The 12263-nt window shown below is 43.5% G+C and overlaps 1 protein-coding gene across 3 annotated transcripts; it reads left to right on the plus strand.

Annotated features, from left to right (window-relative positions):
• Window positions 1–3871: 3871 nt before the first annotated feature.
• On the plus strand, window positions 3872–12113 carry CNOT8 (CCR4-NOT transcription complex subunit 8). 3 transcript variants are annotated; one of them, XM_074604338.1, is made up of 7 exons: window positions 3872–4090; window positions 5026–5225; window positions 6843–7036; window positions 8504–8665; window positions 9503–9647; window positions 10314–10424; window positions 10755–12113. In XM_074604338.1, the coding sequence occupies exons 2-7, from the start codon at window positions 5109–5111 to the stop codon at window positions 10902–10904; spliced, it is 879 nt and encodes a 292-aa protein (XP_074460439.1). In that variant the 5' UTR covers window positions 3872–4090; window positions 5026–5108; the 3' UTR covers window positions 10905–12113. The 3 variants fall into 3 exon arrangements, with proteins under 3 accessions (XP_074460439.1, XP_074460440.1, XP_074460441.1); XM_074604339.1 differs by having other exon boundaries at window positions 4089–4231; XM_074604340.1 differs by lacking the exon at window positions 3872–4090 and adding an exon at window positions 4242–4311.
• The last annotated feature ends 150 nt before the right edge of the window (window positions 12114–12263 follow it).

Raw genomic sequence — 12263 nt, forward strand, 5'->3', positions numbered from 1 at the left:
CATCTCTGCAGGTAAGAGTTTTTCATCAAGAGTTAATGGCTGTATCTGAGAATAAAAAAGCCACCTACGCCTTAAAGATGAGTAGTTTTTACAACACGCTAACTCATGTTTTAGGCACAAAATAGCTAGTGCAACTGAATGGGTCAAAGGTGTGTTTGTTAAAAGCAGTAGGGTTTACTGTGGAATTTGGCAAAAAAACCAGCAGTCCAGTATTCATTGTGTTGCACTAAATCTCTAAGTTACACCAACACTGTTGCTACATAGCATCCTCAACCAGTTACAGGTATTGGTTCCACCTGTAAGAACAAGATGCAAATAGGTTAGCATGTGCTTGGGCTCAGTTGTCTTTAAATGTGATGTTTACAGACCATAAAGTCTGTAATTACGGTATTGCAGAGAGCAAGATGCAATTTACATTAGCATTGCTCTTTATTATGTAAATGTGGCCCCAATCTATGTTACTTACCTAATGTACGGTGCCCTATTATGAATTATGAATTCAGGGTGTTACTCACCGTAACTTTCCAGATTTATTTTTCCGCGCAAGAAAAAACAAGGAATATCACCTCTGCCTCGCACGGCCATTCACAGGTGAAGCAACACACGCCCTTGTGTGGTAAGCAGCATCTTGAGGCAGCAGCAGCTGGAGCTGCAGAGAGATCAGAAAGCATGAATAATGGCGGGGCCCCACTGTCCCTGCCTGGTTTCTTGTAGCTACCACTACATCTGTATTTTTATTAATTAACTTTTTTTCTGGAATGAGAGCATTCCCAGAACTTGTCTCCCAACCTCATGCTGTTTGTCTTCTCAATGCGGTAAACATTTGCTGTTGCTTCGTTTCAGACTGTTACTGTTTTCATTGACACTTTCTCTAACTACCCCCTAGTGGGGAACGAGTTTGTAATTCTTAGCTGTTGCTGCTAATTGTTATTTATGATAGACAGCAGACTCAAGAGGGAGGAATGTAATTCCTTTGAACTGTTTACACACGTGCAGAGGGGGAAGTGGAAATTGTTATTTCAAGAGACATGTGCCATACAAACGTTGCCCTGAGCAGATCTTTATTTGGATTTACACTTAACGCTGGGAGAATTGTTCATCCAATAGCCAAAAGCAGGTGATAAGCCAGTGAATTTCACAGATCCCAGTGTTTCTTTTTAACTGCTATTCAATTCCAACAGAAGTTACCTCTGAAATATTTACACCCAATAGGAAGAGACAGCTCAGCGTATGAGTCATAAGGATGTAAACATAATTTACCTTCTGCTGCAAGCCTGTGTCCAGCGCGGGCTGGCAGTAATCTAAAAGCTGCTTCTGTCTGTTGGCTGGCCCGTGCCCTGCACTGGCATCTTCACCACAACCCCTCCAACGTTAGTGCAATCTTCGCTGAGGCGTGCAGGAAGTCCGATTTCTTCTCAGCAGAAAGGCTTTTTGATCAGATGTTCATAAATAACTTCTTTGTTCACTCTCCACAGTTTTTGTAATAGTCACTGTTTGTTTTGCTGTTTGAAAAATACATTAGGAGGAGGAGGAAAACCATGAATTATCTTTCAGGACTGTACAAACTCACAATGATAGTTCTCTAATGTTGAAGAGGAATCTGAACCTAGCACGCCTCACCTAATCATTAATTCCTTACATTCTGAACTGTATTTCTAGCCATCTGCCAGGGCACACCTGTGCCACCACCTAGCACTGCAGCAGCGCGCTTTGGAAACATCAGTGGAGCAATGGAAGGGTTAGAAAAAGGTAAATGATGGCCTTCCTTGCCGTTATGGTTCAAAGTTGTTCAGCAGTACCTGCAGCTCAATTCATGTTTTATTTCCATAGCTAAGTTTCCTACCATTTGTGGTGCTGTTACTAAGCTCTAAAGGAAACCCACAACAGTTTCAGCAGGGCACGATCCTGGACAAGCAGCTCAAGCTGACTAATGTGAAAACACGGAGCTAAAGCCCTTCCTTACACCTTATGATGTAGAAGGTCTGCAGGCACAAACGCTTTTGCTACTGCGGTCTGAACCATGGGGAGGGCATGAGGAACTCTCCAAGAATCTGCCGGACCTGGTCACTTCCAAATACAAGAACTATGGGACTTCTTTGAAGACCAGGGTGCCTTTTCCATCTGTTCTTCATCTTTATTAGCCATGATGAAAATTAGCCATGATTGAAAAAACAAATTCTGATCTCCTTGAGCAAAATACGTTTCCAGCTCTAACCACCAGTGCTTGTAAACATCCTTGAATAGTTTTTTTTTTAAACTACATGCAAACATGTTAAACATTGCAAGCACAATTTATCACAAGTGGTTATTTTCTGCAATATTTTTATTAAAGTAGCAAGGCACACTTATTTTCGGTGTCCTGAGAAGACTCATCCTCCCTTTTTCCCTGGATTCAGCGTACCTTCAAGCGCTGTGTTTATGAGCAAGAAAAATATGTATTTTACTCTGAACGCTTCAGGAAAACAGATAATATTCTAACCTGATACTTAGAGTGCTGTAATCCAACCTGCTATATTTACCTGTTAACAACGTATGTTTTCTTGCACAAAATCCCAAACTCAAGTGACAATGGGTAGAAAGGTCATTACTTTCTGCCAATCTGGCATATTGCATAATATACAAATTGCACAATGCAAGAGACTGCAGAGCTGAGAAGGCAAAATGGTAACTATTTATCATCCTTGAAGATAAACTTTGAATCAAAATAATGTTCTATAATGGGATGTCATAAGATGCTGACAGCATCGAGGTCACTTGATAGAGAGCAGTAGTCAGAAAAACCTTTTTTTCTGAAAGTTATGTTCCTGCTGATGTGTGAATATTAAACCTGAGACATTGAACTATGTCCGAAGTGTAATAGACACCAAGATTTCTTTTTTCCAGATTCTTTTAGCAAAATGGTAAGCAAGCAGCTGAGATTCGGTGAAAGACTCCCAAATGGTGGGCAGATAACTATTCTGCAGCAGTATCAGAACTGCAGTATTTTATAACAGATGCGACCCTGTCCAGAAGACTGGCAGTCAAAAAGGAAATACTATCTAAGCTTAATTATTAGTAGACAAGCTTCCAAATAAATTGCGTATCTGCCATCAACATCAGCCAGCAAGGCAAGTGTTGGCAGCTATGTTACACAAGAAGGTACGTTACACTGCTTTACTGGATACGAACTTCTATTCCTAATGCAATTTAAATAGCATTTCTGGAGCAGGAGAAGCCAGCCCAAACGCTTGCAGGCATAGTAGGTACTTGAATGATGACTTCTAAGTTCCTGCAGAAAGAGAACTTCCTCAACTACTGAGCTTGCTACACACTACGACGTATAAGCAACACGCGCCAGGACACCAGCAGTTTGCCCTCATGATCTTGAAAAATACACCCTCGTCCTGCTCCACAACCCTGTGTGCCCACGGCTGGGCTGCTCAGGAAAGGCCTGAGAGCCTGCGGGGAGACTTGGGCCTCGCCACAGCCCAGGCCTGATGGAGGCCGCAGCCCAAGGGTCTCTGCTGTGGCCCACTTGCCTCCCTTCCCTGAGGGAGAGGCAGCCGGTATTTCTTTTGGGGATGCTCAGCCAGGGCCCTGCTGCGGGGCTGCTGGCCACGCCGGCATGGCGGGAGCCCAGCGGGGCTGGAAGGCCTCGACGCCTCCATCCCCTCATGAAGCGGAGGGCAGCGAGCTCTCCTCTCCCTCCCCCCGCCGGCGGACTTTGGACTCTCCCGCCGCGCCCGGAGCGGGGAGCCCGGGCGAGTCCATTCGCCGCGCTGCGGGGGAGGAGGACACGAGGGCGCCTCCGCGGGCTTTGCGCAGGCGCACTGCGGGCAGAAACCCCGCGCCTGCGGGATCCGCCGCCCCTCCCTTCCCTTCCCTTCCCCTCCCCTCCGCGGGGGCGCGCGCGGCCGCGAGACAGGCGCGCGCAAGCAACGTCCTCCCCCCCGCTCCCCGCCGCGCGCCCGCGCGCGCTCCGGCGGCTTTGCCATATCTCTCGCGAGAGTGCCGAGCGGCAACCCGGAAGTCCCGCCCCTCCCCTGCCGGAGGCCCCCACCGCGCCTGCGCGCAGGCGACCGGCCCCGGCCCGGCCCCGGCTTCCGGGCAGGTAGGGTGGGGGCGGGGGCGGCGATGGGGAGCGGTGGAGCGGACGAGCGGCGGCAGCGGCGGCGGGGGGGAGCGGGGGAACGAGAGAGCGGCCGCGCCCCCAGCGCCAGCGGCGGGGCCTGGCCCGGCGGCGCGCGAGCAGGTGGGGGCGGGGTGGCCCTGGGCGCTGAGGGGACGGCGGCGGGACGGCGGCGGGACGGCGGCCCCCGCTCCCCCACCGGGGTGGGCCGCGGCCCAGGGCGGCGGGAGGGGCCCAGAGGACGCGAGGCTGTTGTCGGCGGGCCGAGGGAGCGGGGACGCCCCACCCGGTGTCGGGCCGAGCGGTGGCGGTTGAGGGGTCCCCGGGTGCCGGGTCGCGCAGGGCCCGGCCGTTGGTGGGGGCACCGGAGCCCCCGCGTGCGGAACCCGGGGGGTGGTTTTGCCGGTGTTGTTGCAGGAAGCGGTGAACGAGCGGTGATTTATGCGAGGGGCAGCACTGCTATAACCGCTGGCAGCATAAACTGAAATTCAGTATTTCCTGAATTATGTCAGGGAAGCTCGTGCCTATAAATGTCGCCTGTAAAGTGTTCTGCTGCTGTTTCTGAAAGCTGTCGTAATATTTGAAAAGTATTAAATGTGAGGGTTCCTTGCTTGTGCCTCTTATGCCCAAAGTTTCAGAGCGTATGACAGGACAAGACAGACAGGGAGAATGACTGTTTTCGTAAATAACCAAACGGTTAACTGTGCATCCACTCTTGTACCTTGAACGGATGCTCTAGATTTTTTTTTCTCATTCAGCTTGTTTACAGGAAGTTATAAAAGCAAGAAAAAACTTGGTGTAAACTTGAAATGGGCTATTTGAAAGTGAAAATGGAAGTGTGACAGATTTTGCCAGGGCATTCATTCTTATATGTAGATCTCTCTTCATATAAAGCATTATTTATTTGTTTAATGCAGCACACTGATAAGGTCGCACAGCTTGCAGTTCTACGCTGTCATCTGAATTCAGCATCAGCTGTCTTTACTCTGGTCCCTGCAAGATGCCAGCAGCCCTTGCAGAGAACAGCCAGGTGATCTGTGAAGTATGGGCGAACAATCTGGAGGAAGAGATGAGGAAAATTCGAGAGATTGTTCTAAGTTACAGCTACATTGCGATGGTAAATATTTTATACTTGACCTAATTGCCTTAGTCAGGGGATTTTGGGGGAAAGGGGAAGATGCTGATTCTTGAGCAAGGAATTATTTCCCACTGTCCCTATTCAAACCAAGCTAGAAGTTAAGTGGTGAAAAATTAGGAAACTGCTCTGTAGAAGCTGTCCAGAATTTAATACAGGTAGTGTTGAATATGGATTGAGTGAAAGATGGGGAAGAGAGAGACCACCTTAAAAACCTGAATTCATTTAATATTTACCTGTTCAGCATGTATTAGCTTATACAACAGAAAATGAAACCGGTCAGATGTACAACTGAGTGTAAATCCTCCGATTTCCACCAGTGTATTTGTCCTTTGAAAGTTTCTCCCTTTGGTTATGGAAGATGCCGTGGTGTTGTAGGACAAAAGACCTGCAAGTAACAACGAGTCAGCTGGGCTGCCTCCTTTTTAAGGGAGTCAGATGTTGATTCTTACAGAAGAAAAATATTTTGGCTGTAGGTATGATAATGTGTTCAGAAAGCTTTGTTTAAGATTACTAGAATCTCTCCCGGTTGGGCGAATCTCTTCCTGCACTTCCAAGTCTGTATCTGCTTGGCAGGAGCCAGTTAGTGACATAAATAGCTCATTTTAGTTATGATATTGTAAGTTATGCCAACTTTGCTTGGGAACACTAAACTTCAAGATATGAAAAGTCCTTAATAAAAGCGTGGCATAAAAACACGTGCCCCCCCAGAGTGTGTAGTATTTCAGTGTAGTGAATATGAGGTTTTTGTTATCATGTCAGTGGAAAATGCTTCTATTTGATCTCATTGAAAGTGTGCTTATGACCTGTTTTAATGGCTGTGCTGTAAGAGTGGACACAAAAAGATCTCGGGCAAGGGAGAAGTTTTGTCAGACACACAGCATTGTATTCTCCATGAAAGTTTTTTTGCACATGCTGTAGTCAGTATAAGTGACGCGACCTATTCTGAGAGTGAAAATAGTCTAGAATTTTGAGGTTCAGCAAAGATAGCACACTGTCACTGGCCAAGTAAAATGTTCTCTGCATAATAGATGGTTGCTCTGCTGTTAAGGTCTTTTTTTGATTGGCAGTAGTTTTCGTTATTGTAGGCATTGGCCGTTCCTCAAAACCAGTGAAGGTTATCACTATCTGTCTGGACTGTCAAATGAAGATGGTCAGAGTGCTAAATTTAACTTGCATTTAAATTCATGGAAGAACACCGAATAAATAAATAAATACCATTTTGGTAGACTTAGGGAAAATGAGAGAGTTAGTCCTTTGCGAGAGTGGGATGTTTAGATTATACAATAGTGCATGTTGGATGACTTTATAACATTTTTGTTTGGGAATAAAACAAAATGGCAGGAAAGGATACCTTCAATAAATGAATGAATACAATAGTTAACAAATTGTGTAGGGCTTTTCTAGTGTCTGACTTGAAGCAGTTTAAAATCTGTCTGAATATGGGAAAGGAGAGAAAGTAAGTGATTTTTACAGAAGAATTCACAGAACGCAGCGCTGAGACCTGCAAGCGTAGAAATGAATAGACTCCTAATAGAATGATAATAATGATTCCAAGTAAAGTAAGTGGTGAAATAAGATTTTTCGCTTCTGTCCTAGGACACAGAGTTTCCTGGAGTTGTTGTAAGGCCAATTGGTGAATTCCGCAGTTCCATAGACTATCAATATCAGCTCCTTCGGTGTAACGTTGACCTTCTGAAAATTATCCAGCTGGGCCTGACTTTCACAAATGAGAAAGGAGAATATCCTTCCGGCATCAACACCTGGCAGTTTAACTTCAAATTCAACCTTACGTGAGTCTCTTGAGCTAGGGAATAATCGCCTACTTTATTCTGCTGAAGTAATGCTTTCCTTTGTCCATATGTTCATCATCAGTGGCTGGTTCTGAGCAATAAAAAAAATCAGATTCTAGGACAGATTATGTGGGAACCTATTTTGGCATGACAGGAAGTTTGCAGTATTTCTGGAAGTCAAAGCCATGCTGAAATCGTATCCTTAATAGCCTTTCCCATGATAAATAGCCTATCCCCAATAATTGTATGTGCCTTAAACTTTTTTTTTCTGCAACAACTTTATACATTTTATATATATATAAAAATCCATCTCTTTGTGCTTAAAGTAAATGGATGTGCTGTTTTCAGAAAAAAGGAAAATACTCTTTACAGATCCATGCTAAAATATAAACTGGGATCTAAAAAAAATGTTGGTGTAATCATCACACCTGTTCAGGAGAATGAATCTTGTTAAATGGAGTGTGGCCGTTGTTCTTGTCAGCTCTACGCTGCAATATCCTGGATTACAGTTGAAACAAGGTTCATTATCCCTTCCCCTGTAATTGTAAAGACAAACTTGGCATAATTACCACTAGACCTGCCAGGAAATAAAGAGAGGGTTTGTCTGGCGAAACCACACATTTATAGGAAATCAATCAGTATTTTTATGGAACTGTCATTGGAAAACATTACAGAAATTCATAGCTAGTGCGTGCAGATCATACAGCTCTTGAACCCAAAAGGTGCAATGTTTACTTCCACAACTTTGTGAGCCTTTTAAAAGTATTGGAATCAGAGTGAAGTGGTTTTCATAGTGCAATCACTTCATTTGACTCAATTATCATAGTTGGCATGAAGTTTGCTCTGTGTGTTGTCATGTCCTTCTCTCCCTGACCCCCCCACCCACCTTAAATGAAACAAACTGGTATAGAAGTCGGGTTCCTGCTCAGCTCTCCACCAAGCATATCATCACTCATCCCCATCCACCTTCCTTAGTCAAGTATTATGCAATTTTGTTTACTCCCAGAGATGGAACCGGAGATGATGATACGGTGGTATGTGCTTGTGCTGTGAAGCGAAAGAGAAAAATGTAGACAGGAATGATGCTCAGTGCTTTAGAGCTGCATGTCATCCTACTTGGGAGACCTCCCCTTTTCTCCGTGCTTTCATCTGTGGTGCTTCTGTTCGCCTTGCAGAAGTGACATTTTTCAAAACATCACTCAGTTCTGTGGAGGTGGATTCTTTGGAATTTGTACTAGCAACAGCATTATTAACTAATTATGACTGCAGAACAGCTTGGTATGGATGTAGGAGGCTGCAATAGTGGTATTAAAACTGACTTAATTTGAATTTTCTAGAAAGACAAATGTGGAACCCAGAGATAGCCTACTTGTCACTCCAATTTTTTAAACACAGTATGGGGGGAATTTTTCTAAAATGAGCCTGACTTGTTAGTACCTTGAGTGCAAAGCTGCTTTTCTCCTTCAGGGAGGACATGTACTCTCAGGATTCCATAGACCTCCTCGCCAGCTCTGGGCTGCAGTTCCAGAAGCATGAAGAAGAAGGGATCGATACCCTGCATTTTGCCGAGTTGCTTATGACATCTGGGGTCGTCCTTAGTGACAGTGTGAAATGGCTCTCCTTCCACAGGTAGGTGATGGTCACTGACACTGTGAAGTGAGAAATCTCTTTTTGGTTGAAATACTGCTGCTTTTGTCCATGGAGACTGACACAGATTTTAAGGAGAAGAATTAGCAGCTCTGCAGTTCTTAAAACAAGCTTACAGATACAAAGGCCAAGTTTAAGAAGGAAGGACGCTTGGCACTTCATTTTGTACTAGCACTTACTGTGATCTGAATTCTGTGTATGTGTTGCTTGCAAATCCTTTCGCTGTTATAGTCTTCCTCTATAGAAGAAGTTATTAACAAGTTGAAATGTGATTTCTACACTTATTAAACTTGTGTGCGCTGTAAAGTAAGGTTTTTGTTTCTTCTTCCTTACCCTCTTGATGGTGTTCTCAACTTCCATCTTGTGTTCATGTAGAGGTAGAAATCTGCGTAGTTAAGATGTCTTTCTTGTAGTGTTTCAGGCAACTATTACAAAGCCTCTGGTCCTTGATACCATCACAAGTGAAAGGACTTGAGGGAGGAAGAGGTGGTGGCAACAGATACTTACAGGGTTTCCTGCTTTTCCATATTGCCCGTAGCTACAGAAACTTGCAGTGTTGGGAAGAAAATTATGTTCTTCCCAGTGGCTTAGCTGTTCCGCAAGAGGTTAGCGGAGGCAGCCAGGGAGCATTCAGAAGTCCTACATTGACTTAGATGATCAGGATGAATTCTGGCTCTGATCCAGAGGAGTTCTATGAATGTCAGAAAATGTTAAAGGTTGAAAGCTACAGCATAAAAAACTCTTGTGAAAAATGAGATATAGGTACCCACTAAGTATAGGTGTTTCCTGCTTATCTGGTCTCTGTGTTTTTGTTTTCAGTGGTTATGACTTTGGCTACATGGTGAAGCTGCTGACAGATTCCAGGTTACCAGAGGAGGAACATGAATTTTTCCATATCTTGAACCTTTTCTTCCCATCTATCTATGATGTAAAATACTTAATGAAGAGCTGCAAAAACCTCAAGGTACTTGTATCTCCCAGCACGTGATGGGTGGGCATCAACACTGTAAATGTAGAGCAAGAGAAGCGACAGAACTGCTGCGTATATCAAGTCTTAAAACTGGAATGTGTATAAAAGCTTGTAGTCACACATAAGTACCTATGACTAAGTTTGTATCTAATAGATAACTGCCTCCTCAGTTTTAGACTTATCAATACGTGTATTACGTAGGGGACACTGCCATAACCTTCCGGTTTGTGTATCAGTAATTTCAGAGGCTAATTATAATTCCGCATGCTTACCTTCCCTATGCAAGATGGAGTATTTCTTCTTACATGAACTATTATATGACTTGAATAACTGGTGGACACTCAGAGGGTTGAAAGTAATTTATCTACTGAATCACAGCCTTGTTTGAGGGAAGGGAGGGAAGGGTCCAGCATTTGTAACCTATGAATGTACCCACAGTCATCTCAAGTATCTGCAGGAGGAAAGCAAGATACCTAAATTTGAGGAGTATTTATGTGTTCTTAAACAATATTTACCGCTGTTTCACGCACAGCTGGTGTGTGTGTACTGCTGCAATCTGCATCAATTCATCATAGCCAGTGTTTGCCCTCATGTTTTGGAAAAGCGTGGCAATTTTGGTAAGAGATGGATCTTCCAAAACACAATCTGTTCTCATTGCAGGGTGGCCTTCAAGAAGTGGCAGATCAGCTGGATTTGCAGCGAATTGGACGACAACACCAGGCAGGATCGGACTCTCTTCTCACGGGAATGGCATTCTTCAGAATGAAAGAGGTACTGCGGTATTCCTTATGGTTCTTTTTTGTCCAGTTCCTATCCATAAATGTCACCATGCACAATGTGTTTGTTTTGGTTTTTTTTGAGCCTTGTGGCCTTCCCACTTCAAACTGCCAATAATAGGAGTTGTTGATACTGGCACAGACTTCTGTTTATTCCTCTTTTGTGTGTTTATTTTTATTCGTGTGCTTGCTGCATCTTAGAGGTGGCTGACTTCAGATGAGCTGTTTAATTAACATTGGGTGCTTCCTGATTTAGAGACACAATTAAACAATACCTGTTTCTTCACTTTTGTGTTTTGTTTTTTTTTTTTTTTTTAATCTGCAGTTGTTTTTTGAGGATACAATTGATGACGCAAAGTATTGTGGGCGGTTGTATGGCCTTGGCACAGGAGTGGCTCAGAAACAAAATGAAGATGTGGACTCGGCCCAGGAGAAAATGAGCATTTTGGCTATTATCAACAACATGCAGCCGTGATAAGCAGTACCCCTCAGCAGAACACGGTTACCATATTGGCAGCTGCTGTCCTCAGCCATTTTCCCTAATAGTGTCACAAACAACAGGCATCTACAGTATACAGCCTGCAGAAGGCCTGCAGATTTGCTGAAGAGCTGCATCTTCATTTGAAACCCAGAAGAGAGTTGACTGAATTCCTAATGCCAGCATTTGTGGTTTGCCACCTTTTTAATACCAAGGGCAAAAGACAGACCCTACTGTGTATACCTCTGTTTTTTTCCTCTTTATACTGTACAGAATCTGCAAGGAAGACTTAATGGTAGAATATTCAGTAGAGCTAAGAGTCTGGAAATCCAGCGAAAATGGACACAGACATCCACACAAATTTGCAAATTGTGCTTTATAAAGCTTATTTTAAAACTTCTGCATGTTGTGAGGGTGACTGCTTCACCTCATGTTTTGCTTATTTTATCTTTGTGTAGTCTGTGGAAATTACTCCCTTTGATCACTGCAGAGGTTTGGGAAGAGGTGCCATTAAAAATGATCCTTGCAGCTAAAAATATTCAGAGATTTGCTTTAACAACAGTGGGAATGGATATTACTGGTGCTGATTTGATCAGCTCTCCGTAGTTTCTAATTCTGTACGGTACAAGTTTGACTCATACTGAGCCTCAGCTTAGTTCTTATGGATATTAATAAACTGTTCTGGAAATAGATTGAGAGCCTAAAAGTTCACCTTTGCACGAGGACCTTTTGACGGGGGATTGGACCAATACTCTGACTTTAGTCTTCTTCAGCTTAACCTACAAATTTTATTCTTCTCCTTGCAATACAAGTAGTTCAGCAGATGGATAAATATTTGCTCCTTTTCTCCAGCCCCTAATTTTACTATATGCTTGACAACAAAACAGCTCCCTTTCTCTTCATTATAGACATCTGAAAAGTAGTTAGAGGATGGAAGAGCAACTTGGGATTCTGACTTGTTAAAAAATGAGCTATTCTATGGGTTTTTTTTCTCCAACAGCTCTGCAATGGCATTTCTTAAAAAACAAAACGAAAAACCTGAGCCTTTTGGACATGGCAAACTTTTTAAATTTAAAGACTTTGTCTTGCATTTTAAACAAGCTTAAACAATCCATTATTAGGAGTTGAGGCTTAGAGCTGCTATTTAAAATGCTTGTAAATACTACTTGTTTTTAATTTTTGTAAAATAAATATTTTTAAACCAGGCACTGTTTTGGATTTTCCATCAAGCACTAAAATTCCCGAAGTTCAAGTTTTGGAATCTGAATTTGAGCGATACATAATCAAAGGGAAGATGCTCAAGTTTCTTTCTTCTTTTATTGATTATGAAGTGCTACTGGGGTAGTTCTTAGTAAA

The sequence above is a fragment of the Larus michahellis genome, chromosome 11 (assembly GCF_964199755.1).
Source record: "Larus michahellis chromosome 11, bLarMic1.1, whole genome shotgun sequence".
NCBI lineage: Eukaryota > Metazoa > Chordata > Aves > Charadriiformes > Laridae > Larus > Larus michahellis.

Bases quoted from the DNA above. Each gene is read 5' to 3' on its own strand.
- CNOT8 (XM_074604338.1), top strand. From the start codon at position 5,109: ATGCCAGCAGCCCTTGCAGAGAACAGCCAGGTGATCTGTGAAGTATGG. The intron at 5,226-6,842 runs GTAAATATTTTA...CTTCTGTCCTAG, and splicing joins GTTACAGCTACATTGCGATG to GACACAGAGTTTCCTGGAGT. The intron at 8,666-9,502 runs GTAGGTGATGGT...TTTTGTTTTCAG, and splicing joins AAATGGCTCTCCTTCCACAG to TGGTTATGACTTTGGCTACA.